At 48.7% G+C, this 26767-nt stretch overlaps 1 protein-coding gene across 1 annotated transcript; it reads left to right on the forward strand.

The window, feature by feature from the left end:
- The first annotated feature begins 3507 nt into the window (after positions 1–3507).
- On the forward strand, positions 3508–12346 carry LOC134427908 (serine/threonine-protein kinase PAK 1-like). Its single transcript, XM_063174084.1, has 8 exons — positions 3508–3728; positions 5432–5498; positions 6183–6231; positions 7778–7895; positions 8593–8692; positions 9094–9290; positions 10624–10761; positions 12143–12346. Exons 3-8 carry the CDS (start codon positions 6194–6196, stop codon positions 12233–12235), a joined length of 684 nt encoding a protein of 227 aa, XP_063030154.1. The 5' UTR covers positions 3508–3728; positions 5432–5498; positions 6183–6193; the 3' UTR covers positions 12236–12346.
- The last annotated feature ends 14421 nt before the right edge of the window (positions 12347–26767 follow it).

Below are 26767 nucleotides of genomic sequence, written 5' to 3' on the forward strand. Positions count from 1 at the left end.
CTGCAGCGTGGGCACAGAGGGACAGGGGAGCTGGGCAAGGGGTGCAGCACAAGGCCAGGGAGGAGGTGCTGAGGGAGCTTTAGCCTGGACAATGGGGGCTCATGAGGGACCTTCAGGCAGACTGCCATTGATCCCTGCCTTGGATCCATAGAGCCAATGCTCAGCACGAGGGCTGTTTCCCTGCCAAACATCCCTTCACTGCATCCAAGTGCTTTAGACACTGGTGTGGGTAACGCTTTCATATTTTGTTGATTTGTTTGTTTGCTAGAAGGAGAAGCCTTGTGCAATTTCTCCTTCTCCAGGGAGCAAGGGAGCTTTTTTCTCAGTCTTTCCTACCCTTTTACAGCACTGGCAGAAATTCTGCTAGAATTTCGGTTTTCAAGGGGGCAGTTCTGGACAATGCAGTATTTTTGCACAAGAACACATCGTTTGGGGCAGGGATGTTGGTGCAGAACGAGCTGTTCTGGTGCCAGACCAGCCAGTAGGGCTTGCCCATCCTTTTCAAGTTAACGGCTCCCGTGTCTTTTGGCTGCCCAGGGAATCAGTGTGTGTTGTGTTTGGGAACTGAGTAGGAAATCAATGCCCTTGCATTCCAGCTGGTGCTCAGAGATGAGAGGAGCTGGGAGGGGCTGGGCTGCATTTCTGATTCCAGCCACTTCAGCACCATCAGTGTGGGCGAGTCCAAGGGAAGAACTTGCCCGAGCACAGATGCACAAAGAGAGCCGTTCCCAGTGCAGTGCTCTGGGTCTGATGCATTCCATAAGGACCGACATGCTCCAGATTCCCCAAGAGTGTGGGTTACTGAAGCAACAGGAGAGCAAGTTCAGGATGGCTGCTGGTTGGGGCACTGCTGCCGAGTGCTGATGTGTGTAGCGACAGAAAGGACAGGATTGATTCAGGGTGACCCCCACGTGGCATAAAATGTGCTTTCACTCTATGATTCAGAAGTTTAAACAAATGCTTTATTAAGCTATGTTATATTAAACTAGTACTATATTAAAACTATACTAAAGAGATATTATACTAAAAACATACGAAAGAAAAACTCGTGACTGTCTCCACACAGCCTTTTATCTAATTATCTAATCAGTCTAAACAACTATCTCTAAAATCCAATTAACAAATCACTTTCAGTAAACAATCACTATAACACATTCTTCATGTACTAAAAAACAAGAACAGCAAGTAGAGATAATCAATGTTTTCTCTCCTTCTATGAGTTTCTCACTACCTTCCCTTAAAAAAAACCTAGGAGAGAGAATTATATCTCTCTCCATTCAAAGAATGTAAATACTACAGCACAGTAAAGAGAGATGATAAAAGTGAGATCTGCCTATCTATCTATTTTAATCTTCCTGGCTCTGCTCCAAAGCAGTGGAAGATGCAAAGCTCACCGAAAGGCAACCCTTCAGGAGAGAAGTAGAGACAAGTTCCATTGACTGATCCTGAGCAGGCAGAGATGTTTCCCCCTCCAGAGATGGTTGTTTTTTCCCCTCATGTTTTCCTACTCCAGCCTTTTCTCACCTGAAGCCTTCATTTGTCCTTTAAATTTTTGCATGTCTTAAGGGAATGGAACTATCCCATGCTGTAGCTGGGGTCTGGTGACTCTGGTCATACATGCCATGCCATACATGACACATGGTTTCCTTCACTGGCATCCCCAGGGCTGTGTAAGTGCATTCGTTAATGGGGCCTTGTGAGAAACTCTGTTACTGCTGGTCAGAATTCTCCGTTGACAAAAGAGGGAGAAGAAACACCTTGGTCCTCCTCCATATACTGAGGTGGCCATAGAGGTTCTCTGACTTCCATCAGAGATCTTTGCATGCATCCTTATCTCCTGAATGACCCGGTTTTCTAACAAGAGTGTGGATGTCAGCAAGGAGGAATGGTGGTGCAGGCCTGAAGAGAAGGTGAACTCCAGAAGTGTCTCTCACAAGGAGTGAGCTCACCCAGGAAGCCCCTGCAGAGCCAGGATGGAGCTGTGGGACAGGGCGGGGAGTCAGTCACTACTGAAAGACAAACAGGACACGGCGGAAGCAGAGGGAGGCCCTCACCAGACCCTTGAGAAATGCCACCCCTTCCCTGTCAGCTGCCTGAGAGGCTGCTGGAGCTTCAGTCCCAGATGGCCCCTGATTGTAGGGCCAGGGTCACTTTGGAATCTGTGCCTCCCCTCGGGCAGAGAACGACCCAGGAGAGCAGCAGCACAGTGCTTTGGGAACGTGTGAGCCCAGCAGTCTGTGAGTCTTGGCCCACAAAGTGCGTATGGGAAGCTGAAACCCATCTTCTCTTGCTTTCTGTGCAGGTGCTTCTAGAGAAAGAGCAGGAGCACACTGCCTCATCTGAGCTGCCATGCCAGACTCAGGGAGAGCTGTTCCCAGCCCGAGAGCAGGAAGAGCAGCTCAGGCAGCAGGTGGAAGAGCCACAGGAGAATGGCCAGGTAAGCCTGACTGGCCAGGGCACAGAGGGAAGGGCAGGGAGAGGGGCATAAACCAGAGCTCTTGGGACTGAGGAGGCCAGGAGTCCCACAGGCAATGGAAGCACAGAGCCTTGCAATCTGCAGAGATCAGCCCTGGGACAGGAGGTTTGCAATGGAGGCAGATGTGGGGAGGGAAGCAGAAAGAAGGGGCTGAATAAATGTGATTTGGAGGCTGCAAGAGGAAAAAAGCTGAGCCTGATGGCAGCTCTCAGTCCCTTGCTCTGCTTTTGTGTGTACAGAACATCAAGGCAGAGCCACAAGCAGAGCTGCCCGAAGCTCAGAGTGACATCATGGCAGTGAAGAGAAAGAACAAGGAAGACATGGGAAGAATTCAAGAGGAGAATCTCCATCAGCAGAGGGGCGATCATCAAAACCAGGTGAATGAAAGAGTGGCAGCCACTCCACTCATGAAATGTCCTCTCTTTTGTTTATTAGAGAACATGAACGAACAGCTGGATGCAGAGCTTCAGACAGCTCCCAGTATGATCAAGGCAAGGCATAAGCAGCTGGAGGAAGAAATGAAAATCATCAGAGAGAAACTTAATCGCTTCCGTCAGTCTCTGCAAAACCAAGTGAGTGAAAGAGGGATGCAGCCACTGCAGTCACCAATCTGGTGGTTTCTGCCCTTCTTGCCTTTCCAGTGCAGAGCAGCAGGGAGTGGGGCCATGCCTCTGAGTGCCATGCTGCTGTAGTGTGTGTATCACAGTCACTCTGAAGGACATTTCCCGGTGTGCTGAATCTCAACGTCTGCCCTGGACAGTGAAACTTGTCCTTTGGCCTTTTGGCCAGCAGTCATCCCAATTGATTCCTGCTGGCCTGTTCCTGCTCTCCTTTTTTCTTGAGGTGTTTTTACAGTGGAACTTGGTGACCCAGATGGAAGATTGAAACAAGCTGTTGTATCCCCTGTCAATCTGTTCTTTGCCTTTCCTCACAGTCGATGACTCCTGGCTGACAGGGACAAGCTGTAGTGTCTGACTGCTTTGTTCTGTTTGGCTTGAGGTGCAAGTGTTGACATCTCACCGGGCAGCCTGCGAAGACTTGCAGGGAATGTGTGGCAATGAAGAACCCCAAGTTAGGAGTGAGGCACAGGAGCAGTGCCCACCAGAAATGCTCCAGGTCCAGCACATCATGGGCTCTGAACCTGCTGCTGCAGCAGCATCACCTGGAGGAAGCCCTTCTGTGAAACCTGGGAACTCAGGCTGGGGCACATCCCGGGAACAGGAGATTGAGGAGGAGTACCTGGAGCTGCTGGGTACGTCTGGGGTGTTTCTTATCTGAGAGGCAGTGTGTTGTGTGCAGGTGTCAGCAGAGCTGTACCCAATGCTCCTCCTGAGCTCGGTGTCACAGGGCCATTTAGGACTCCCCGGAGGCAGTGCTGTGCTGCGAGGCAGCGAGAGAGCTCTGGGTGTTCCTGCTGCCTCTGAGGGCACCTGGGACTGGCTTGGGTTTGCCTGAGCTTCCCTCTCTGCTAAAGGCTGAAGATGGGATTGTTCTTGGATCAGCAGAAGGCTGTGTGACGTAGCAAATGATCTAGGCAAGTCCTGTGTGCTTGTGGCCAAACTGAACAGAATTTTTAGCTTCCTAAATCCTCCTAAGACTCCTGACTTGCAACCAGCCATCACAGCAAAAAAACTTCACAGAAATGGACTGACTTTGGAGTTTTGTCTTTTTGGTTGGGGATTTTTTTTGGGGGGGTGGGGTGGGATTGCTTTTCTGTTGTTCATTTTTGGTGGGGGTTTTTTGTTGTGTTTTTCTCCATCCTGAAGGAGCCCTTTTACCCCACCTTTTACTGGTGTCATTTTTATGACTGTTACTGTTACCACTACTACATCTGCAGTTTATTTTCATGAGAATGCTATCTTTTTGTCAATAAGAACTACTTTGAAAGAACATCAGGTTACAGGACAAATAGAGAGCACAAGGTATTTTCCATGTGCCCTCAAAGAAAAAACAGAGACTTTGATAACAAACAATATTTAATCTTCTAGTTTTATGCTTATCAAGATGTGTCCAGGAGACACATCCAAGTGGCGTGATCAGATAAAACTGTACTGCAGGCATTTCTCCAGCCCAGCCATGGTATATCCCTCAGATCCATGGCACTTTTCCATACCTGATTCCCACTCTTTCCCATGACTGTTAGAATCCTACCCATTGGCCCAGGCCCTGCTCAGATCAGTCTCTAGGAAAACACATCAAGCCCTTTGTGATTCTGCAGCACAACCCAATGAATCTGCTTCTTGCCCGTAACAGCTGCCAGTGCTGTGCTCTCAGATAAGAGACCTGGTGGGGCTGAGACCAGAGCCCAGTGGATTCTATGTCTGCCATCACCTGTTGGGACAAAAAGGGCACTGATCTGTGCCTCGGTGTGGCTGATCTCAAAGCCCATCCTGTTGTGTCCTGAATGGGGGCAACAGCTTGTCTGGGGCTCAGGCTCACTCTGGCTTCTTCCCATCAGTGCCTGTCAGTGCTCATGCTGGGGCTTTGCCAGCCCTGTTGTGGTCGCTGCCCTGTCCCTGAGGGCTGGAGGGACTGCAGAGGCTGGAGCCTTCCTTAGCTGGGAGAGGGGCATCTTTGAGCTCAGCCTGCTCACAAACAGGTCAGGGTCCTGATGCTGAAAGCCCCGTCAGGATCGGTTACAGCTGGAGCTGCTCTGGTTTACAAATGGGAAGGCATTCCTTTGGCAAACTGCTGAAAGGTGGGGAAGATGTCCTCCTCTCCTGGGGTTGTATGTCCCTGTGCTTTGTTTCCTGTCAAGAGAACTCTTCAAAAGACTGTACAAATCAGTCTCTGTGCTGGCCACCTGTGCTGCAGGGCTGTCTGCCTGGTTGTGGTCGTTGTTACCCAGCCGACCACAAAGGGCTCAGAGCTCCAGGCGCTGGGGCTGCCTTTTGTATCTCCTGGAAGCTGGGATCTCTGCTTTAAAGTCAGCATCTTGCATTTTGTTTCCCTCAGGGAGAATGGTGAACACCACTGAAAATCCCCTGATGAAATACACGCATCTGAAATATATTGGCAGCGGGTGAGTCCAACAGCAGTTACTCCTGCACAACCGTGGGCCAGGTGTTTTGGGGGTGGAATGTCTATCCAGCGTGAAATCAGGACAGCTGCAAAGATGATCACACACTGGGGATAGATCATCCCATCTCTCAATGCTGCTCAGAATTTGTGAGTGGGCTCAGAAGGCATTGTCAGAGATGCCTTGCTACCAAGGTCTTTCCTGCATCAAGCAACAGGACCTGGAAGGTCTCCTTGTCTCTCAAGTGTGGGACAGCTCTGTGTTAATTTCTTTAGCATTTTTTGTGTGTCTCAAAATCATACTGGCACACTAATGAAAAGAGAAGAAACTTGCTTGCCGGAAAGAGCAACCTATGCCCTATCAAAGCTGTGAGATAACAGTTCCCAGGAACAATTCTTGCCCCTGGTTTGAAGAGGGAAACACTCTGTGGTCAGGATAGGAACCACACTGTTTAGACAGTGAAACCCAAGAGGAAAGACTAAACTCCCTTTAGAAATTGGACCCCAGTGCTTCAGGAACAGGCTCAGTGCCCATGCACTTGAGAGGAAAATGCATCATCTCCCTTCTGGCAGAGCCCTCCTGCATCCTGCAGGTTTTGACACTTCCAGCAGAGATCTCCTGTGTGGGCTGACTTTCACTGCAAGATCTAAACAGCTTCTCCTTTCTCTGCTTCTGTTTTGTTTCTAGGACTTTTGGACATGTTTACAGAGCACTCGACAGTGCCACAGGAGGAGAGGTAAATGTCACCAGCCCCTGCAGGCTCTGCTGCACTCGAGGGCTTTCCCCTCTGGTGTGAGCTGTGGCTGGAGCTTTGGGCAGAGCTGTGCTGAAAAGGCACAAGAAGCACAGACTGGTGCCAGCCCACAGAACACATTTGGGACTTTGTCCTCCTCAGCTGCCCGAAGGAAGGCACGGAGGGCAGCGGTTCCTTTCAGAGAAGGACGCGCTCACTGGCTCTCCATTGCTAAAACAAAGGTGGTGCCTGCGAGCACCTCACTGCTCTTTGGGGCTACAGCTTCAGAGTCCTGGATTCTCATTTCTGGCTGCCAGCAAATCCATCTGAAAATTACTGGTAGTTCCTTAGCCACCTGCAGTGCTGCACTAGGGAACTGCACGTAGGGAGAGATCTGCAAGGCGTCCTTGAAAGCCCTAAGCCCTGCCCATATCACAAGATGTATCCACAGAGTATTAAGGCATGGATTCCTTCTTCTGAGTCCCAAACAAAGCAGCAGAGAGTGCGGTCAGAGGTTTGTGGGTGATAACTGAGACACCGTTGTTCCCAAGTGGTCAAGGCAAAATGTCAGTGGCCCCACGTGTCCTGTAACTGGCTCCCAAGGGAGCAGAGAAATGGGCTGTTGGAATGTCAGTTCCTGATTACTGCAGTGCCTAATCACAAGGCAGTTTGGCACAGCTCAGCTGTGTCATTGCAAAATCACTCGCTCCACGTGCCTTGTGGTCTCGTGCCACCAACCCCTCAAGTTACTGATTTTCAATGTCATTTTAGGTGGCAATAAAAAAAATAAATCTTCAAGGAGTGAGGAGGAAGGAACTAACCTTTAATGAAATAACGATCATGAAGAGGTATAGGAGTCCCAATGTTGTGAATTATTTAGACAGGTGAGAGGTCATGGTCTTATCCCATGGATGTGTGTTTACATAAAGCAAACATGAGAGGTTAAAAACCCACTTTGGTCAGTGGCAGCAAGTAAAGCTGGTAATTTTTATTTATTCATATTTCTCTACTCATCTCCAATGGATGAGAAGAGAGTGCATCTTGTCTGCATGAGTCTTCCCTGGCACACCTAGTTTGATAATTACTCCAAAATTATTCAAAACCTGGATCAGCTGTATCTTCCTAACTCAATAGCCTCAAAGTTCACTGCCTCCACATTTATTTGGGATTGATTTTTTAAAGTTTCTTAAGTGCAGATGAACCATCCTAAAGTAGATTTCCCTTGGATTGTTGCCCCTCTTTGCCATTGCTATGCATGCCAGGAAGACAAGGTGCTTATTTCCAGAAACACCATGCCTGGCATGTTTTATATCTGGGCTGTTTCTGAACTGCACTTTTCATTTGCTGCCCATCTAAGACATCTCCTTTTTCACAGATGTGTCTTTCTCTATGAGACTGCACAGATTGCAAACAATGCACAGCCAAGAGGGAATGTCTGTTCCTTTGATTCTGTCCTTGTCACAAAGGCATCTGGAAATAAGAAACCTGGAAGCAAAAAACCAACGTAGCCATGCATGTTCATCTTTACCCCCTTGTTTCCTTCTTTCAGCTACCTTCTGGGCGAGGAACTCTTGCTGGTTATAGAGTACATGGATGGAGGTGTCCTGAGCGACATCGTCAGCCAGACCTGCCTGTCTGAAGATGAGATGGCAGCCATCAGTCGGGAGGTCAGCAATGCCATCTGTGTTTCCAAGGGCTTGGGCAGGATTGTCTGGGAAACAGGGGCTCAGAACAGAAGAGGTTTCCTGTGCCGAGCTTTGTTTCTGTGTTGCTGGTATGCTATGGGCAAGTAAAAGCATCTCAAGTGAAAGGCCTGCCAGTGCCCCTGCACTCCCTGTACTCAGTGCCAGTACTCTTATCTCCTGCTGTTGTATTCTCGCTCTGTCTCTTGTATTTGTATTTGCTGTTCTCCACCTTGCCTCTCTAAATGTTTGCCTGGAGTCTGTCTTCACTGCATTCCTTGCCTGTAAAAGCAAAGGTGCTGGTGGCAGGATTTGAAACAAAGAGCAAAGAAAGAAGAGAGAGACTCGTTTCAGTGCTCAGCTAAAAAGGATAGGAGTGCAGCCAGAATGCTCTTTGCTTCTGAGCACATGCGCTGCAGCAGGAGTCATCCTGGTTGGTTGGCAGGGGACAGCCTACAACAGCAGGTGCTGTTGCTCTTTCAAAAGCTGACGTGCCTTTCCTCAGAAAGGTCCTGCTCTGCAAGTGTTGGAGCAGCAAGCTCTTCCTCTCAGTGGCCATGACTGTTCTGCCATTACTCCCCATTCCCCTGGAGAGGGAATCTTTTAGATTCTTTGTTTCCTTTCTTGTGTGATGAAATCACATCACTCATTTTTGCCCTTCTGTTTCTGTTTTCTCGCTCAGTGCCTGCAAGGACTGGATTTTCTTCATGCAAACGATGTGATCCATCGAGACGTGAAGAGTGACAACATCCTTCTCAGAACGGACGGTTCTGTCAAACTGGGTCAGTATATTCTTGGTCAGGTGCAGCATTCCAGGGATGTGGGTGTGGGGCTGCTTGGCGTGACAGCCAGCTCCCCAAAAATGGTGCTGGTGGCAGTGCAGGGACCCCTGCTGCGAGCTGAGGGCACAGTTGCAACGTGCACAGAGGTAGAAGGAGCCACAAGCAGTCAAGAGTGGCTGTGCTCTGTGTGGGTCCCTTCCAGAGGGAGGGAGTTACAAGTCTAAAGTTTCCAAAGAACAAAAGCCACTGCTGGAGGCAGTGTAAAACATGGGGGGATTTTTAAAGTCGCCAATGCCAGGAGATTCAACAGAGCAATTTCAAACTTCTACTGGGGAATTCTTTTGCTTGCTTTCCTAATTGCACAGAATTCAGATAAAACCAGTATTTTGTTTTCTCCTCAGCTGATTTTGGCCTCGCTACTCAGCTCAGCCCTGAGCAGAGCAGACGGTGCTCGGTAACCGGGACTCCTTGGTGGATGGCGCCTGAAGTGGTGACAGGTCAACCATATGGCCCCAAAGTGGACATATGGTCTTTTGGAATTGTGGGAATTGAAATGATAGAACAAGAACCTCCTTACTTGGGCGAAAGTTCTGGCACGGTAAGGAGCAAATACTCACTGATCCCACTGTCTTTCTCACCTGTCCCATGTCCTGTGTGCCACTGGACCAAATCCCATTGCCATCTGCTGGAACGACTTCCACCAAGGTCCCCTCCTACAAATGTCCCTGCAACACATCAGCATCTGCTGTACTTTTGCTTGCATCAGTGGGGGAACTCAAGCCTTACCACATGCAAACAAACTCCAAAGAAACTCCATTCTCACTCAACACTTTCCTTTGGGTTAGTGGTTCCAGTTCTTTTGTCTGTGTAGATGGCCTTAATAACAGTAAAAAAGCATCTTAAAAGTGTGGTTATCTTTCCAGAAATGAAGGAAGGAAACCCAAACCCAACAAATTTTCTAAAACCGTGGTCTTTAGAGAGGAACCTAACCCTGTGTGCAGTTTCTTCTCACTGGAAAACATGGGCATGAGGGTGTAATGCACAGAGTCTCTTCTGCTTCTTGTGCAGTGCTGCTGAAACACTCAGTGACCGTGTTTCTCTCCTAGCCCAAGCAACATTCTGCGCGTCACCAAGCCAGAGCCTGGTGATGTGGAGAGCCTGCCAAAACCTCCTGTTTGTTTCCTGGCACTTTCTGGCATGGGCCTACCATTAATGCGTTGACTTGAGCAGCCAAATGACTAGAGGGTGTCCATAGGGATGGAACCTCTCCTTCTTCTGACCTAGACAATTTTTCTTTGGCTGCAAAAATGGGAAGCTGAAATTTTCAGACTGCTGAGAGACAGAGCTGCAAGTGGCTCCTGTGTGCCCAAGCAGGCATTTTCATCCCAATACATTTGTGCAGGCATCTTAATGTGTCTGTGTTGAAGAGGAGATTGTAAATGTTTGTTTCCCTACCTGGGTATTAACTGATGGATTTCCTTTCTTTTCTTCCAATTCCCATTGTTTTCAAGAACAGCACAAAAAGCTGGATGAGTTTTGTTCTAGGGCACGTGCGCTTAAAGGACCAACAAGCACTGCAGAGATGCCTTTCATGTAGTAACCCTTGAAATTAGTTAGTATAGCAAAGTCCCTCTTCCAAAAACCATCTCAAGCTGGCATGAATCCTCAGAGAAGCAAATGTCCTTTTGCTGATGTAGTTCCCACTAACTAGGTCAGGCAATGAAATCAGCTGCCAAGGCAAGATCTGCAGGATGGTGGAAAAGCTGTGGCTGCATCGGGCTTTGGGTTTTTGGTTGGTAAAGGAAAGTCATCTCTGGGTCTGTGCCAGGGCAGAAACTGCCACTGAAGAACAGAGGGTAAACAAAGGGATCTGGGAGAGCCTTAGAGGTGTGAAAGCAGGAGGTGGAGCCTGGTGTCTCCTTTCTCTCCAGGCTACATACCTGATAGCCACAGTAGGGACTCCACAGCTGCGGCAGCCCAAGCTCCTCTCGGCTTTGCTGCGTGACTTCCTGAGCTGCTGCCTGCAGACAGACGAGGAGCAGCGCTGGTCTGCCAAGGAGCTCCTGCAGGTAAAATGTGAAGGGGCTGCAGGTGAAACAGGCTCTGAGGGATGGGCTCCTCCTCCACTCAAGCCCAAGGCAGCAGATGAGCCCCCTTCCTCCTCACCTCCACTCTTGCTGCTCTTCAAATGAAAATGGTGAGGAATCCTAGACTGGCCTGGGCTGGCAGGGCCCTGTAAATGTCCTCTGGTGCAAGTGTCCTGCAGTGAGCAGGGACATCTTTAAAGAGATCAGGTTGCTCAGAGCCCGTTGCCACCGGAGCCGGAATGGTTGCAGGGATGGGGCACCTACAAGCTCTTGGGGCAAGCTGTGCCAGTGTGGCACCATGCTCTGAGTACACAAGTTCTTCCTTAGACCTACTCTGATTAGATGCCCTTAGTGTTTAAAAATATTTGTCCATATCCTATTGTAACTGGCCCTGTTAAAAAAGATGTCCCCCACTTTCTTCAAAGCCACTCTGAAGTCTTGGAAAGTGGCAATAAAGTCTCCCTGGGGCCTGTCCTTCACAAAACTGAATAACTCCAGCTCCCTCTGCATTTCCTGTGAGGAGAGGTGCTCTGTCCTCTGACTGTGTCTGTTGCCCTCTTTTGTGATTTGGTGGAGTGTTCAGCTTTATCTAATGGCAAAAGAATTGAAGTAGAGCAATGCAGGGTACAGAGACATGAAATGGTGGTGGAGGAACCCAAGGAAGCCAGTCCCAGCCTAGGGGTCAGAGATTTGGCTGTGGGCAGGAGGGGCTGTGGGGGGCTCACTGTGAGCCTCTGAGGGGCCCTGGTTGGTGCCCCCCGGCCCACCCTCAGAGGTTTCTGCCATGCAAACAGGGACAGCTGGGAGGGACTTGTCCCAGCCCCATCTGCTGCCTGGCACGCTCAAGCAGACAGGAACTGTGCCAGGGTTACTGCCAGGTTGTGTGGCAGAGAGGGAACTGCAGGGCCCAGTGCCACTGGGCTGGCCCTCCTGGGAAGGAAGGTGCCATCCAGCACACGAGGGGCAGGGCATGGAAAGGCAGACACTGCTTTCTGTCCCTGTGGGAATCAGCACAGTGCCTGTCTTTCAAAGGCAGGCACCTATGTGAGTCATTGGAGTTTCCTGAAAGGAAGAAAACCCCGGGACAGAAAGCACCATTTCTAGAGCGCTGGCAGGGCAAAAATCCCAGCATGATGAAGACATCACAATAAACAGATGAGTGGGATTCTGGGTCAGGTTTGCCTGTGATGGCAAGGTCTTGCACATTGGGGATGACTGGGGAGCAGATGGTCCCATTGCTCCTCTTTCTGGGTCTTTCCAGGAACTTGATGTATCCTGACTGAGTCCCTGAAGCAATGAGCTTGGAAAGTAATGGTTCACTGTTCTTTGTTGTTTTTTTGTTTTTTTTTTTTCCGGTGGACAGCATCCATTTGTAACTTCAGCCAAGCCACCATTCATCCTGGCACAAGTCATCAACTCAGTGAAGAAGACGAATAACCCTAACCCTAAACTCTAAACCTAAAACCTAACCCTAACCTTAAATGCTAACCCAAAGCCTAACCCTATCCCTATCTCTATCCCTTACCCTTTCCCTTACCCTTTCCCTAACCCCAACCCTAAGCCTAAGCCAAAGCCTAAACCTAAACCCAAACATGAACCTAAGTCTAAGCCTAAGCCTAAACCTAAGCCTAAGCCTAAGCCTAACCCTAAGCCTAGCCCTAACCCTAGGAGACTAGAACATAGCAATCATGTCAAGATGTTATCTCTGTTACCAATTTGGAGTAGGATTGTAGAGTAGGGTTGCTAAAGAGATTTGTAGCATAGAATTATAGATTAGAGTTGTAATTAATAAAGTTTCTGAAACATCAACTCACTTGGAAGATTCTCCTCCTTCTGACCCCTTCAGAAAATTCAGCATTTCCTTCTGAATTACCAATTGTTTTTTATTGGTACTAAGTCACACATATGGCTTTTTTTGTATGGTTTCATAAGTGAGGAGGGCTCCTCTTCATTCATCCTCTCCAGACCGCACTGTCTTTGGAATATGACCCACAGGCTGGTTATGGCACAGCTGTGGTATTTCTAGTTGAGGCAGAAAGGGCAATGGCATTTGAAGGCAAAACCAAAGGAAGAATGAGGCAGCCCAAACATCTTGTGCAGATGCAGGCCTTCAGCTGTGACTGGAGAGCAATGTGGTTCCTGCCACTTGGATTTGTATCCCTAAATGCAATAATCTCTTTGGCTGGAGGAGAGCCTTGCTCAAGTGAGAAAGCAGAAAGATCAGAGAGGGTGCTCGGGAAGGTCTCCTGTGGCGCAGAGCTGTCAGCGCCTGTGAGGTGAGAGCGGGCCCGGCCTTGCCCGGGCTGGAGCCCCAGCAGAGCCCCGGCAGAGGCCGGAGCAGCCTGAGCCCCGGCAGAGGCAGGCTGGAAGGAGGCCCTTGGAGCTGCAAGAGGCAGCAGCCGGGCCCTGGGTGCCTCTTGCTGGGAGCGGGCGAATCCTCCGCTCTCAGAGCCCAGGTGGCAGCTGGCTGCTGCCGAGGGGAAGCGCAGCCGTGCTGGGCACAGCCCGGCCTGGGGGCCATGGCCGTCTGGAGTGTGCCCAGGAGCAGAGAAAGGCCAAGGGCAGCCGCGGGCCGCTGGGCTGGCTGAGGATTCCTCCTCTTCTGCCGGCTGCCCTGCAACTCCTGGCAAAGGCCAGCAGTGTGTGCAGCACTCTGGGCACCGGGGCAGGGAGCCGGGCTGCTCGGCAGGCTGGAGCACAGGGCAGCTCCTTCAGGCCCGGCACTTGTGCCAGGGAAGCGAGGCCAGCGTGAGGCAGGGACAGCTTGGCAGGGCCCATCTGCAGGAGCCAGCGCCTCACGCAGCTCTGGGAGGAAGCGCCTGCAACCCTGCAGTTCTGCACTGAGCCAGAGCAAAGGTATGAGATGCAGAGTGTTTGGCAGAAATATTCAGGCCCACCAGGCCAGCCTGCTTTGTGCTCTGTGGGGCACAGCAAGCGCTGTGCAATGCAGCTCTGAGCTGCTGGGAGAGAGGCAATCGGGGATGTGCCTGAGGTGAGTCAAGGGCTTAGCTGAAAATGTAATGAGGAAAATTGAAAAGTGCAGATGCGTCGAGGGCCCAGCTGGGAATAGAATTGGGATAGTAGAAGATTGCATATTTTAGTTAAGATTTTAAAATGAGGTAAGAAGCTAAGTTAGTAATACAGGTAGCAGAAATCATGTGCCTTAGTTAAAGAGTACCAAATATATTAGGAACATAAAGCTAGGAGTGACAGGGATAGAGGAAGCAATTGTGAAGAAGCTGAGACCATAGAAAGACCTTGCCTTAAGAATAATTGAACAGTTAGGAGAGGCTTGGACCATGAGCAGCAGGTCAAAAGGCCTTGCCAACTGGCCATGGGAGGAGAGTTCACCATGAGGAAGACTGCTTTCTTCCTCCCATACAACCACTCCCTCATTTCAAAATCCCACCAATCCAGTTAAGGGAATACAATTGCGCAGCTGTATAGGATATTCAGCGGATAAAAATGCGAAGCAGGCAGGTAATAATTGTGTGTTATGGGTCCTTAGAAACCTAAAGTAAAACCTTTTCTGTAGAAATAGAGAGCAGGAGTCTGCAACTCCTTGCACATGTCTCTGAAAACTAGTTCACATGTGACCACGGCTACAATAAATACCATTCTTTTCTACTATAATTAGTTGAAGAGTCATCTGTCCGTGCTTCAAGGGTTATGCTGGAGTAGTGAACTGATTTGGATGGGAGCAGAAGAGTTTCAGCAGGCAAGTTTTGGAAGAGATGGAAGGCTCATGTGACTGAAGAGAAAGCCATTTGGAATGGAGAAATGATCCCAAAGTCCATCCAATTGTATCTTTGTGTCTGAATTGAAATCAGAATGATTATTGATAGCTTCATGCAATTTGTCTACAAATTTATCAAAGTCTTCATTCTTTCTTTGACAAATCTGTGTAAAAGACATAGTGTGTAACTTATCTGGAAGTGCAAGAAATGCATTACATGCTAGTTGTTGGCTCATCTGTAAGACTTGATCAATGCTCCTAGCCTGGGCAGTGGCAGTAGCCCCAGGCCCTTTGCCAAGTAACTGTTGTGCTGTTAAACCATACAGAGGATCACCCTGCACTCTAGCTCTTGCAGCTTCTTGAGCACACTTTTCCTCCCAGCTTTTATGAAACATCACCTGCTGATAGGGTGGCATTCTAAGTCTTATTAGGGTATGCACATCAGCTGGAATTAATGCGTTAGATGGAAAAATATACTGCAGAAGTGACTGTGCAAGTTGGCATTTTCAACCAAATTGCGAAAATGCAGCTCTCATCTTTTCTAAAATCTTCCAATCGAAAGGTTCTCAAACTCTACTTGCAGCATTAGTTACTACAAGAAAAGCTTCTACATCATTGGAGAGAAAAGTCCCTTCTACAATAGCTTCTGCAATAACTTTTTTCTACTTTTGTTTCTCTTTGGTGGAGATAAAGCTTGGCCTGCAATTCCTCAGAAAGGATTAGGAGGACCATGCTAGTTTGGGAAAATGACACTGTTTGCCCCTAGCATTCAACAGATGCTTGACATCAGGCACAAATTCCAACGTCCAAAATGTAGTGAGCATCTATTAGGCTCAGACTGCAAAGATAATGTAGAATTGTGGAATTGGCCTTTGGTTATCCTGGCATCACTTTTACACCAGGATTAGCTTCATCACAGGCCCTTACATCATTCAAACGATTGGCTTGTTGGACAGGAAAACAAATGAACATTACATCTGCAATCCAGAATGAGCTTACCACTGATGTAGGTAGCATACACCACGCTGTGTTACAGGATAGGACTGCTATAAATTTTTTGTTGCTAGCACAAGGAGATGAGCGTGAAGATTTTGAAGGGATGTGTTGCATGAATCTCTCTGACCACTCTGGATCTATTGACAAGCAATTGTCATTGCTTAAGGAGAATATGAAAAAGCTCACAGTGGTTGAGAATTCTTTTGATGAGTGGCTAAAATCCTGGGGAATAACAGGCTGGCTCAAGGATTTAGTACCCTTTGGCATAATGATACTTTGTCTTCATTTTCAATTCTGCTTGTAGTGCCTTGCTGTGCAGAAAATAATTGAGCGTGCTTTTAAATCAGTCTGGCTTGTGCAAAAACAAAACCGGGGAACTGTTGAGAGTTTTTTGCAGATTGAGGAGTTCTGGCTAGACAAGGGCCATATTCAGCCGATGCACAATCCAACCTGCTTGTACTAATGGACAATGGACACATTCACAAACAATGGATAATGGACATATTCAGAAATGGGGTTGGTATATCCTTGAGAAAAATCCAAGAAGAGTCATCAGGACTCAGCAAGTTTAACAGCAAGCTTGGGAAAGAAGGAAAACATTGAACCATGAATGGGCCAAAAGACGACAGCAAGACGCGTGAAAAATTAGGTGATCCGATCAGCATTCTATTTTAGATGTGTAAACTGCTAGGATTAACCAATCATGTATTAGCTAGAGACACGTGGACAGTAGAGATTTATTATAAATATAGTCTTTTTAGGGATAATAAATTTGGCTTCACTGGATCATATTGGTTGTGGTGTGATATCCCTGAACCTCCGCACCCCGCACAAGGGCAGCTGGGGAGGCCCAGCCCGGGCAGCAGCAGAAAGGAATTTCCCTGGCAGGGCAGGGCTGTGGTGCAGCACGTCCCCAGCAGGAGCCTGGAGCAGCCCAAGGCTCTGTGTGGGCAGGCAGGGGCAGGCAGGAGGCAGAGCTGTCAGCAAAGGAAGGGCCCAGCCAGGTGGGGCAGCCGGGGGATGCCGACAGCCTGCAGGGCCAGAGGCGCAGGGCAGGGACACCGTGGGACAGCCTGGGCTGCACAGGGCACAGGGATGGGCAGCAGCTGCGAGACAGCCCTGCCAGAGCCAGCATGGGCAGCACTTTGGCCATGGCTGCTGGGCCTGGGCCTGAGGCCACGAGGGGACAAGTGACCCTTGCAGGCCTGGGGCCTCATTGCCTCCTCGTCCCTGCTCAGATGCCTGGCAGGGGCCGACATGACAAAACTAAGCTCACAGATGTTGCAAAAGCAGGGGAAAAAGTCAAGAAGGAAGACAAAACTTAGGGGGCAAGATATGAGGGACATGGCATGGACACTTCAGAAAACAACCAAAAAAAGAAAAAAATCTTTCCCAAAGTCAAAGCCATCAAAAGGCATGGCTTGCCATCAAGGGCAGGGACATGCACCAAAGATTCCTCTATTAGTCCCCATTGAAATCGTAAGATTCCTTTTCCCTTCTCGAATGGAAATTTCATTTCCTTTTGGGAAGGGAAAAAGAATCTTGCGAATCCCAAAAGAAAGGCTTTTAAACACTCTGAAAGGCGATAGGTTCCAATGAAAAAAGCAGAAAATCGGGAATTTTAGTGACTTCAAAAAGTAGGCTGTGGGGAAATCTGCTGCATTGCACAGGACCAAAAAATGCCAAAACTAAGCTCACAGATGTTGCATAAGCAGGGGAAAAAGTCAAGAAGGAAGACCCAACTTAGGGGGCAAGATATGAGGGACATGGTATGGACACTTCATAAAACAACCAAAAAAAAGAAAAAAATCTTCCCCAAAGTCAAAGCCATCAAAATGCAGGCAGGCCATATGCCAGCAAGTGCAGGCACATGCAGCAAACCTTGCAAAATTTGATCCCCACTGAAGGCCAAGACAGAAAAGAAGGAGCTACAAACACGCTGGAATGGAGACACCATTAAAGGAATTGCAATTGGAGGAGAAAAAAAGAAAATTTGGGAAATGCACTGACTCTAAGAAAATGGCCCGGGATAATGTCAGGTGCAGTGCAAAGGACCGAAACATGCCAAAACTAAGCTCACAGATGTTGCAAAAGCAGGGGAAAAACTCAAATAGGAAGACACAACTTTGGGGGCAAGATATGAGGGACATTGCACGGACACTTCAGAAAACAACCAAAAAAAGAAAAAAATCTTTCCTAAAATCAAAGCCATCAAAAGGCAGGCAGGCCATCAAGGGCAGGGACATGCACCAAAGATTCCTGTATTGGTCCCCATTGAAATCGCAAGCTTCCTTTTCCCTTCCCGAAGAAAAATTTCATTTCCTTTTGGGAAGGGAAAAGGAATCTTGTGAATCCCAGAGCTCACAGAGGTTGCAGAAGCAGGGGAAAAGGTCAAGTAGGAAGAAAAACTTGGAGGGGAAGATATTAGGGACATGGCATGAATACTTAAAAAAAAAAAAAAAAAAAAATCGTTCCAAAATTCAAACCCTCCCAAATGCAGGAAGGCCATACGCCAGCAAGTGCAGGAAAATGCAGCAAAGCTTGCCAAAATGGACGGTGAATCTTGTTTCTTGATCAGAAGGCTGGATCTATTGATACATGATATATAATACATTATGACTATACTAAATAGAATAAAGAGAGAGAAGTTTCAGATGCTGCTGCTAAGCTAAGAATAGAAAGAAAGAATCTATAACAAAGTTGTGTCCAGGGACTCTGTCCCTAGCTTGTTCCTGTGATTGGCCCTTCATTATAAACATGGGAACATGAACCAATGACAGGTCAAAATAGGTGCATCCTATTGCATTTCACAGCAGCTGATAACAATTGTTTACCTTCTCTTCTGAGGCCTCTGCCTTCCAGAAGAGGCAGAAATCTGAAAGAAAGGATTTCTGTGAAAAAATGTCTGCGACACCTCGGCTTTTGGAATCCTGTGCCAGGAAATTTCTGCACTTGGGCTGTGCCAGAATAGGGAAATTTCCAGATCTGGGCACTGGCAGTGCCAGCAAACAGCCCATTTCAGGCTCCAGGCTCCAGGAATGACTGGATCTGGATGCCTTCCTCTTTTTTTTCCTTCTTTCCTTCCTTCTTTCTTGGGATCCTGCTGCCAACAAACTCCAGACTGGGCAGTGCTGGCAAGGGGAAATTGCCAGGTTTTAGCTTTCTTTGCCAGTAAATTCTGGATATCGGTGGTGCCAGAAGAGGAAAATTTCCAGATGTGGGCACTGGCAGTGCCAGTGCACACCAGATCTGAGTGGGGAATGTGCCAGCACTGGGAAATTGCCAGATGGTAATTTTCTGTGGCAGCAAATTGCTGGAATTGTGCTGTGTGCCCAGGTGGCCAAGAAGGCCAATGGCTCCTGGCCTGGATCAGGAATGGTGTGGCCAGCTGGAGCAGGGCAGGGATTCTTCCCCTGTGCTCAGCACTCCCTGGGCAGCACCTCGAGTGCTGTTTGCAGTTCTGGGGCCCCAGTTTAGGAAGGACATGGAGGGGCTGGAGTGTGTCCAGAGAAGGGCAGTAAGGTTGATGAGGGATCTGGAACACAAGAGCTGTGAGGAGCGGCTGAGGGAGCTGCTGGGGTTGTTTATCCTGGAGGAGAGGAGGCCCAGGGGAGACAAGGTGGTGTCAGGGCACGGATTGGACTTGATGATCTCCATAGCCTGTTCCACCCTTGCTGATTCTGGGATTCTCTGAAAGAATACTTGGAGCAGTTGCAGGATGAGACCTGGGCCTCCTGTTCAGAAGCTCCAGCAGCCCAGGTCCCTCAGCTTCTCCTGCCAGCCCCAAAGCCCCTCCTGTCAGTCCTGCAGAGCCTCTGCAGCTCCTCCTCACTGCCCAGAACAGGGAGCCCCAGAGCCAGACACAGCAGCCCAGATGTGCCCCCCTGCCCTGGGGTGCCGCTGGCAAGGGAGCAGCACCAGGCACTGCAGGAGCCTGCAGACAATTGATCTGAAGGCCAAACCTCCTTAGCTCCTTCTGAAAGAGCAGGAACAGTTCCTCATTCCAGTGTGGTGGAATGCTGGGCACCGCAGCTCCGGGGTAGGACTGGACACAAGTTTGCTCCCACTGAGTGCTGTGATGGGCTCTGCAGGAGCTCTGGGCTCCTGGGCTTGCCAGGCACAATGAGGAGAGAAGGAGCCAAGTGCACTGATGTGGGAAATGGATATGTAGAAAGTTTTTAGGGCCTAATAGAAGGCCCACACAGTATGAATCTGTATATAAATCTTGAGACAAGAAACGCTAACTTAAAAATTTCCATGGAATAGGACAGATATTGTTGAGAGAGCAATGGAGCTGGAAAAGTTTCAAAAGATGGCCTTGCAAATAAGATTTTGGAAAAACAGAGCTATGAAAGATGCATTGTAGTGGGACCCACAAAGAGTATTTTTAAAGAATTGGCTTCAAGGCATCTACAACATGGCATGGCAAAAGGCTGATAGACCAAGAAACGCTTATAATGTATTATAATTAGGAAGTAGCTGGCTTCTGATGGTGATGGCGTGAATTATACCATCTGTATTGTCTCACCATTCTCATGAGACTGAAAATAGAATAAAAGTTTTTAAAACACCTCTCAGTTGCCCCATCTGTAGGTCAAGAAAAGAGTTTTATCCAACACACTGACACACCTTTGCCTCGAGCATAGCCCAGCCTGGACCAAACACACTGAAAGGTTTCCCCTGTGGCCCATGTCTCGAAACATCAGGTCTGCTGTTTGACAGCTCAGGTTGGGTTTGTGTCAAGGAGTTCCCTCAGAAATACTGGGTTTGTCTTCCTCTGTGCCTTCCCCTCAGCAGCCTTGGGGATGCTCCTGTGTGAAGCCATCTGTCTCACACAGTTTGAGACAACTTCAAATAGGATATTGTGCAATAAGTTGTCTCCTCTAAAGTGTGCCAACAATCCCTTTCCAGCAATAGGAAATTATTACTAATGGATGGAAGTGGAAAACCCCCAACAGTTTATTATCAAACAGAATCCCCCCATGACACGCGTTCCAAGAAGGCGCTGGGGTCTCTCTTGGAAGAACAGGAGCTGTCACGGAGCAGTTCCAGCAGCTGATGGAAGCTCGGGGACTCATCCGGTGTCGGCTTTCCCCCACGGCAGAGCTCCATGGAGCGGGCAGGGCAGTGAAGCAGCAGGGCTGGAGCCCCTCGCTGCCTTGTCTCCCCGGCGTGGCTCAGCCCACAGACTCTCGGGCTGGGAGCGGGGCCGCTCCGCTCCTGCCGGCACCGTGTCCCTGGGCTGGGACAAACAGTTTCCTGCCAGGAGAGCCCTGCACACTGCTCCACAGATCTTTCATAAAGGCCCAAACCAGCTCCAAACACTCTGTCTGCAGCAGCTTTTCACAAAGGGCTGCAGCAATCCAGGACAGCTGCAAGTGAGTGTCGGAAGGCTCTTGTCTTGTTCCTGACGGCAGAATTCTTGATCATCTGATGCAGTTTTATTCAGATGTAACATGAGAGCTGAGCTTTTTTTGTTAAAATATTTCATGATGAGTAACAAGCCTTGGGTGCATGAGGTACAGGACTGACATGCCAAAGCATGAGCATATCCTCCAAGGTGGCCAGTTTAATTGCCCATTTTATTACTCTTGTATTTACTCCACACTAATAAGGAAAACCAAGCTCTGCTTGGAGGCAAAACAGGCATGGGATACACTACAGTCCCTCGCAGGCTCAGCAGGGCTGGCAGTGACAAAGCAGGCCGTCTGCTTCATTGTGAACCACTACAGAGCTGCATCCCAATCTGGTTTAGGTAGCGTGGTATTATTAAGAGTTCCTTTTCGGCATGAGACACAAAAAGGAGATCCCAAATGATCTTCATGCAAGCATGCAGTAAAGAACGGCTCCTGCTATCCTAACGAAGCGTTTGCTTTGGCCATTACACTCTTCCCATTCATCTTTTGATGCAGACACTTCAGGTTTTCTCTCACACCCCTGCAAGGCTGGCAGTCGCTGTTTCCCAGTTCCTGTTCTTCCCTAGAGATGGTGCAGTGGCTGCTTTGAAACAAAAAGCCCTGAGATCTGGATAGTTTGAAGGAGCATGAAATGCTAATTAAGTGCTCATCTTGGTAATACCCAGGTCTGCACTGCCCAGTGCTCTGAAGCAGCAGCAGCAGGACCATGCATCATTCCTGCTGGTGGATGTTCACGTTTCTGGTGTGCAAGAGCAATGACTTTGAGGAGGGACAAAAATGCCCCTCTTCAAACACTGGCTGTGCAAGGAGATGTGAAGTTTCGCAGCCTTTTCTAGGATATTTTAGAAAGGTCTAAGAGAATATTGTGGCATGGAGTAGGTCCCTAATTTTGTCTCCAGAGGAATCCCCAAAGGGCACATTGACTCTGCTGCTGATGGCAACCCCATAAGCTCATGGACCAATTTTCCCTGCAATGGGCCTCCCTGCCTGGGCTTTACTAGGCCGGGACTAGACCCAGAGCTAAGCAAAAACATGCAGCCAGGTGACATTGTGTAACATCAGAAGCTGGCAACTGTGGAGAGTCTGGTTCTAGCATGGCTTAAAGAAAGAGGCCATGAAGGTATACAGTTGAGGGAAAAGTAAAAGGTAGTTTTAAAGCATTTCCCAGGCTTGATTCTATAAATCGTTAGGCTCTCTCAAGCACCACTTGTTAAACAATAAGATTCTCAGACAGTCTTCCCATAACAGGCAAACATTCTGTCCTTGGGCTCTCTGAGAACACTGATCCTGTTTTCAATAGACAAACCACAGGTATTGTAAACAAAAGGAAGGGGTAGAGTTTTCTCTGTAACCTATCGTGAGCTTGGATTTTGCAATATGCATGAAGTTAATTAACACTGTTATATAAAGTGGCTGATTGATCAATAAATCAAAGTCAATGCTGATCAACGACAAGGTGGGTTGGCTTCCTTAGCTTTCAACAGGCAACCATGAGGACTTTGCTACCAAAAGGTTGCAGTTTGCACTGGGCCCAAAGGCAAAGCAAATTGAAATGTGAAGTTTAAAAGCTTCAAATGACTATGAAAGGAAACTGCAGAATAATTTCTGGAAGTGCAGCATTGTCAATGATCATGCAGCCCACCAAGAGCTGGAGCTGAATCCAGAATTGCTTCTTCCAGCTGTGCAGGAATTCATTCCACTGGCAAGCACTGGTCCATGGGAACAAATGATCCCCTAGCTCTGGGCTGAATGGCACCCAGGCTGCAGTGCAGATTTGAGGAACCCTTGTCACTTTTTATGGGCCTCCCAGGGCACTCATCCTTCTGCAAACAAGGGGCAAACAACACAGCTGCACTACTGTCCCAGATAAATATACATGTGCCAAAGCAGTGCATCATTTCCCAGTGAAATACATGACTTCTTCTTACCTATGGAATTGTGATTGAAGACACCTGTGAGCCAGATCTGTGGGAGATTGCAAAGGAGCAAAGCTTTGGGATTTGGGCACACTTCTCTTGGTTTCTTTGCTCAGGCCTTTGGTGAGCACAGAACACACCTAGGTAGAAAACCTTTGACTAGATAGGATCTTTTGGATCCATTGTCCCCCAAACATGTCAATGTGTGGCCCCATTGTAAGGCCAAGTAACAAAGAGCAGCACAGATGACACAAAGAAAGCATGGCCAAAGAGGAAGAGGAGAGGCCCAATGAGGAAAGGATGTGGTGAGACACTGGCACACCGAGTGAGCTGCACTCCCATAATCTCTAGGCTAGCAGGTGGTGGTCTCACATTCTCCTCTTGGTTTATTTAATTTTGATTTATTTACTTACTTTTTTTCATCATCAAAATAAAATATATACAATTAAAAATATGTCATCAAATTTTAAAGATACAATCAAAACACATTAATTCAGAACTGTATCTAAAGATCAGAACATATGTACAGCAGTAACTATGAAGCCTAACACATCAATCCTAATCTGCAAACACTCCTCATACAGGCGGCAGCTTCTTCCTGAGCTTGGAGGACAGAGAGCTCTTCTGGAGGGGAGGCGAGGACTTTGTCCGTGAGGGAACATCCGAAGGGTCCAGAGAAAACGTCTCAGTAAGACTGTAACCAGTCAGATCTGCAAAATGGAGACACAAAGTTTAACAGAGAGGCAAAGTTTAGCAGAGGCCACCATGCAAACCTAAAGCATCTGAAGCTCTGTATTTCATGGGACACATTTCCTGGAGATGTGTAAACAGCTGCACAGGGAAACATGCTCCTGCTGGCAGACACTGAGGCAGGCCAGGGCAAAACCCTGAGCCACTTGCCCAGAGCTGGCACAGGCCCAGCCTGGCCTCGGGGCTGCCCTGGGACAGCAGGGAGCCCAGAGCCCTGTGCTCCCCAGGAATGGCTCAGCTGCACATGCACCCTCCTGCTCCTCTGCCTGCCCCACAGCTCAGCAGCCCCACAGCTCCAGGGGCACTGGCACAGCACAGCTCATTGCAGGGGCACGTGCAGGGCACAGCTGTTCCCTGGCAATGTGCACAGCCTCTCTGGGCTGCCACAAGACCCTTCCTGCCAGCAGAGAGTGGCCCAGCTCCCCCCTCACCTCTGCGTGCGGCTGAGCCATGATTGCCTTCACCTTGTCATTAATCTGGAGTTGCTCCAGGCCCCCATGCCATGACTAGGAAGGGCAATGGAGAGAGCGGGGCAGATGCACACCCTACCTTAGCATTCTGTCATTTTTGGCACAGCTCAAAAGCCAAATCCAGAGGTGTCCAACTCAGCGCTTCCTCAGCTTTCTGGAGAACATCTCGCCTTCACCAGCCCAGCATTTTGGAGAGGTTTTCCCGCACATGTGGAGGCTTGCTGGCAGCACATTCCTTCAGCTGGGTGCCCATCACCTTGCAGAGGGCAGAGGCCAGCTTGGTGGCCACGGTGCGGACGTTGGCGCTGCGCACAGGCAGCGCCTTGTTCTCCAGGCAGGACCAGAGCACGGGCAGGGCGTCGCGCTGGACGACTTCAGGGCTCCTGGCATGAACCCCCTGCACAAGCACTGCCGGGACAGAGACACAGCTCCTTACCCACCAGCCTCCCTGCAACAAGGATCTGCCTCTGCTTCTGCTTCTTGCCAGCCTCTCTGTCCAAGAGCAGCAAAACAGCACCCAGAGCCCCTTGGTCCAGAAACGGGCAAAGCAGCTGATCATCCTGGAAACAGAACCACCAACCCCTCAGCACTAATTGCTCCAACCAGAGCCCTGTCCCTGCGGCAGACTTCCTACCTTTACTAAATTATTTCACAATCTCTGCATGAACAATGAATGAAATGTCCAATTGCCTTTGATTTCCATTAAGAAGTTGTCTAAACCAACACTGAAGATTTGGAAATGCACCATAGAGAGGAAATGGAGAGATTTCTAATAAAAGGGATGATTCCATTTTTGTAACTTTGATGCCAAGTGCCAAATGTCTAATCTGGATCTTCCCTGTGCTCAGCGGCACACAGCAAAGGGCAGGATTAGAACACACCTCAAAACTCCAGCCCACCAGAGATGGCTGCTGCCTGACAGCTGGATGAGAAACATCAGTGGCCAGCTGGTGTCTTTGGCAGAATGCTTTTGGGGCTTCCAACAAAGAGCTGTTTCAAACCTCAGGGTGTCTTAGAGAATTACCCAGACCCCATTGCCTTGGCATTTGGGCATCTCCACATTTTAATGCCATTTCCCCTCTCAATCTTAATGGCATTTTTTCCTATAATGTCCACTCAAATAGGGGCAGAGAGAAGGAAAAATGCTACACAGGGGACTGAAAGGTAACCAAAACACGAGTGTTTTCTCACATTGTCTCTGAAATCTCTCTGCCCATTTTCCTAACTGAACTGTATCAAACATAGACAAAAGCTTACTACCAACAGGCTCCTTGCCACAGGCAGATTTGGCTAAGATATGAAAACCTGAAATGCTCGGGAGACCACTGTTACTTTCTGATCAGACAAAATGTTATCCAGCAGCCATTTAATATTCTGCGGTGGAAGAGACTTCATTTTCTCTATGCTGTTAATCCACCAGCAGACATCAACATTGAAAGAGCTCCTGCAAGTACGCAAAACCAATTCTGCTAAGTAGAAAAGGGTTATGGTACCCATTTTAAAATGGGAATTCATCTGAGTTTAAATGCAATTAAAGACATCAGTGACTACTGAACGTGAGGAACAGTTGTCCGGTCCTGCTAAATCTCAGAGAGAACATCTGCTTTTTCTAAAGTAGTCCTAATTTATGGTTAATTCCTTTATTTGAAAAGGAGATCAAAAGAACTGCTAAACTAAATGCCCTATTGCTGGAGATCTACTTTATTCAAATGCTCTTTAAAGGGCCTTTGACATTCCCAATCTCAGAACATGCCCTTTTGAGATTCCTAATGAAGACACAAAGTGTATTAAACCTTACATTCAAAGAAATTGGCATAATTAGCAGTGGATTTAGCCCCAGTTGAAGCAAGGCTATCAATCATCTTCTCTGCTATATATTGAGATTATCCTTTTTCTATTCCTTGGCTCTTGCTGACACAGCAAGCTCCTCTGAGGAATCAATTATCAGCTGCATGTGTAGCATTTTGGGCAGCGCTGACACAGGCAGAAACTGTTTGCACACCCTGAAAGGCTCAGTCCAAGGCCCCTCTGAGAGCACAGGCAGGGAGCCTCAGCACTCTGCTCCTGTCCCTGTGCCCCAGAGGTTGCCTTGCACTAAACCCGTGCCTCTGGTACCTCTGTTGAGTTCTGGCCTAAGCTGTGACCCCCAGGCCCTGCACGGTTCAGCCTCAAAACTTTCCAAGAGAAAAACAAGAATTCTGTGAGGACAAATTAAACGGATGCCCTGAAACAGCATTTGCCACCATTTCCCCTCAAAGATCACAGATGTCCCTGAGCTCCCCAGAGAGGAGCCAGCTGGGGCATTTTTAGCCCTCCCTTTGCTGGAGGTGGTTCTGAGATGCCCCAGTGAGAGCTCAGCCCCAGGCCGAGCGCCGCCCCCATCTCAGGTGCTGCCCAGCCCTGCAGCAGCCAGGGAAAACCTGCCAAACCCACCTGCCTTGGCCATGGGGCAGCAGGGACAAGCTCAGCACCTCCTGGTTTGGAGGAGCTGCTCTGCTGTCTGCTCACAGGCATTCCCTGTAAATGCTCCCTGGGAAGAGCTCTGGGCTCAGAAGGGGAGGCCATGCCTGTGATACGCTCGGTGACATCCAGCAGGGCTTGGCCACACAGGTGATTCCATTGGTAGCTGAACTCTTTCAGCAGGGACACTTGATCTACAAGGGAAACACACGTTTCTGCTCACTTTGCTCAGGTCATAGGAGA

This window comes from Melospiza melodia, chromosome 21 (assembly GCF_035770615.1).
Source record: "Melospiza melodia melodia isolate bMelMel2 chromosome 21, bMelMel2.pri, whole genome shotgun sequence".
Taxonomy (NCBI): domain Eukaryota; kingdom Metazoa; phylum Chordata; class Aves; order Passeriformes; family Passerellidae; genus Melospiza; species Melospiza melodia.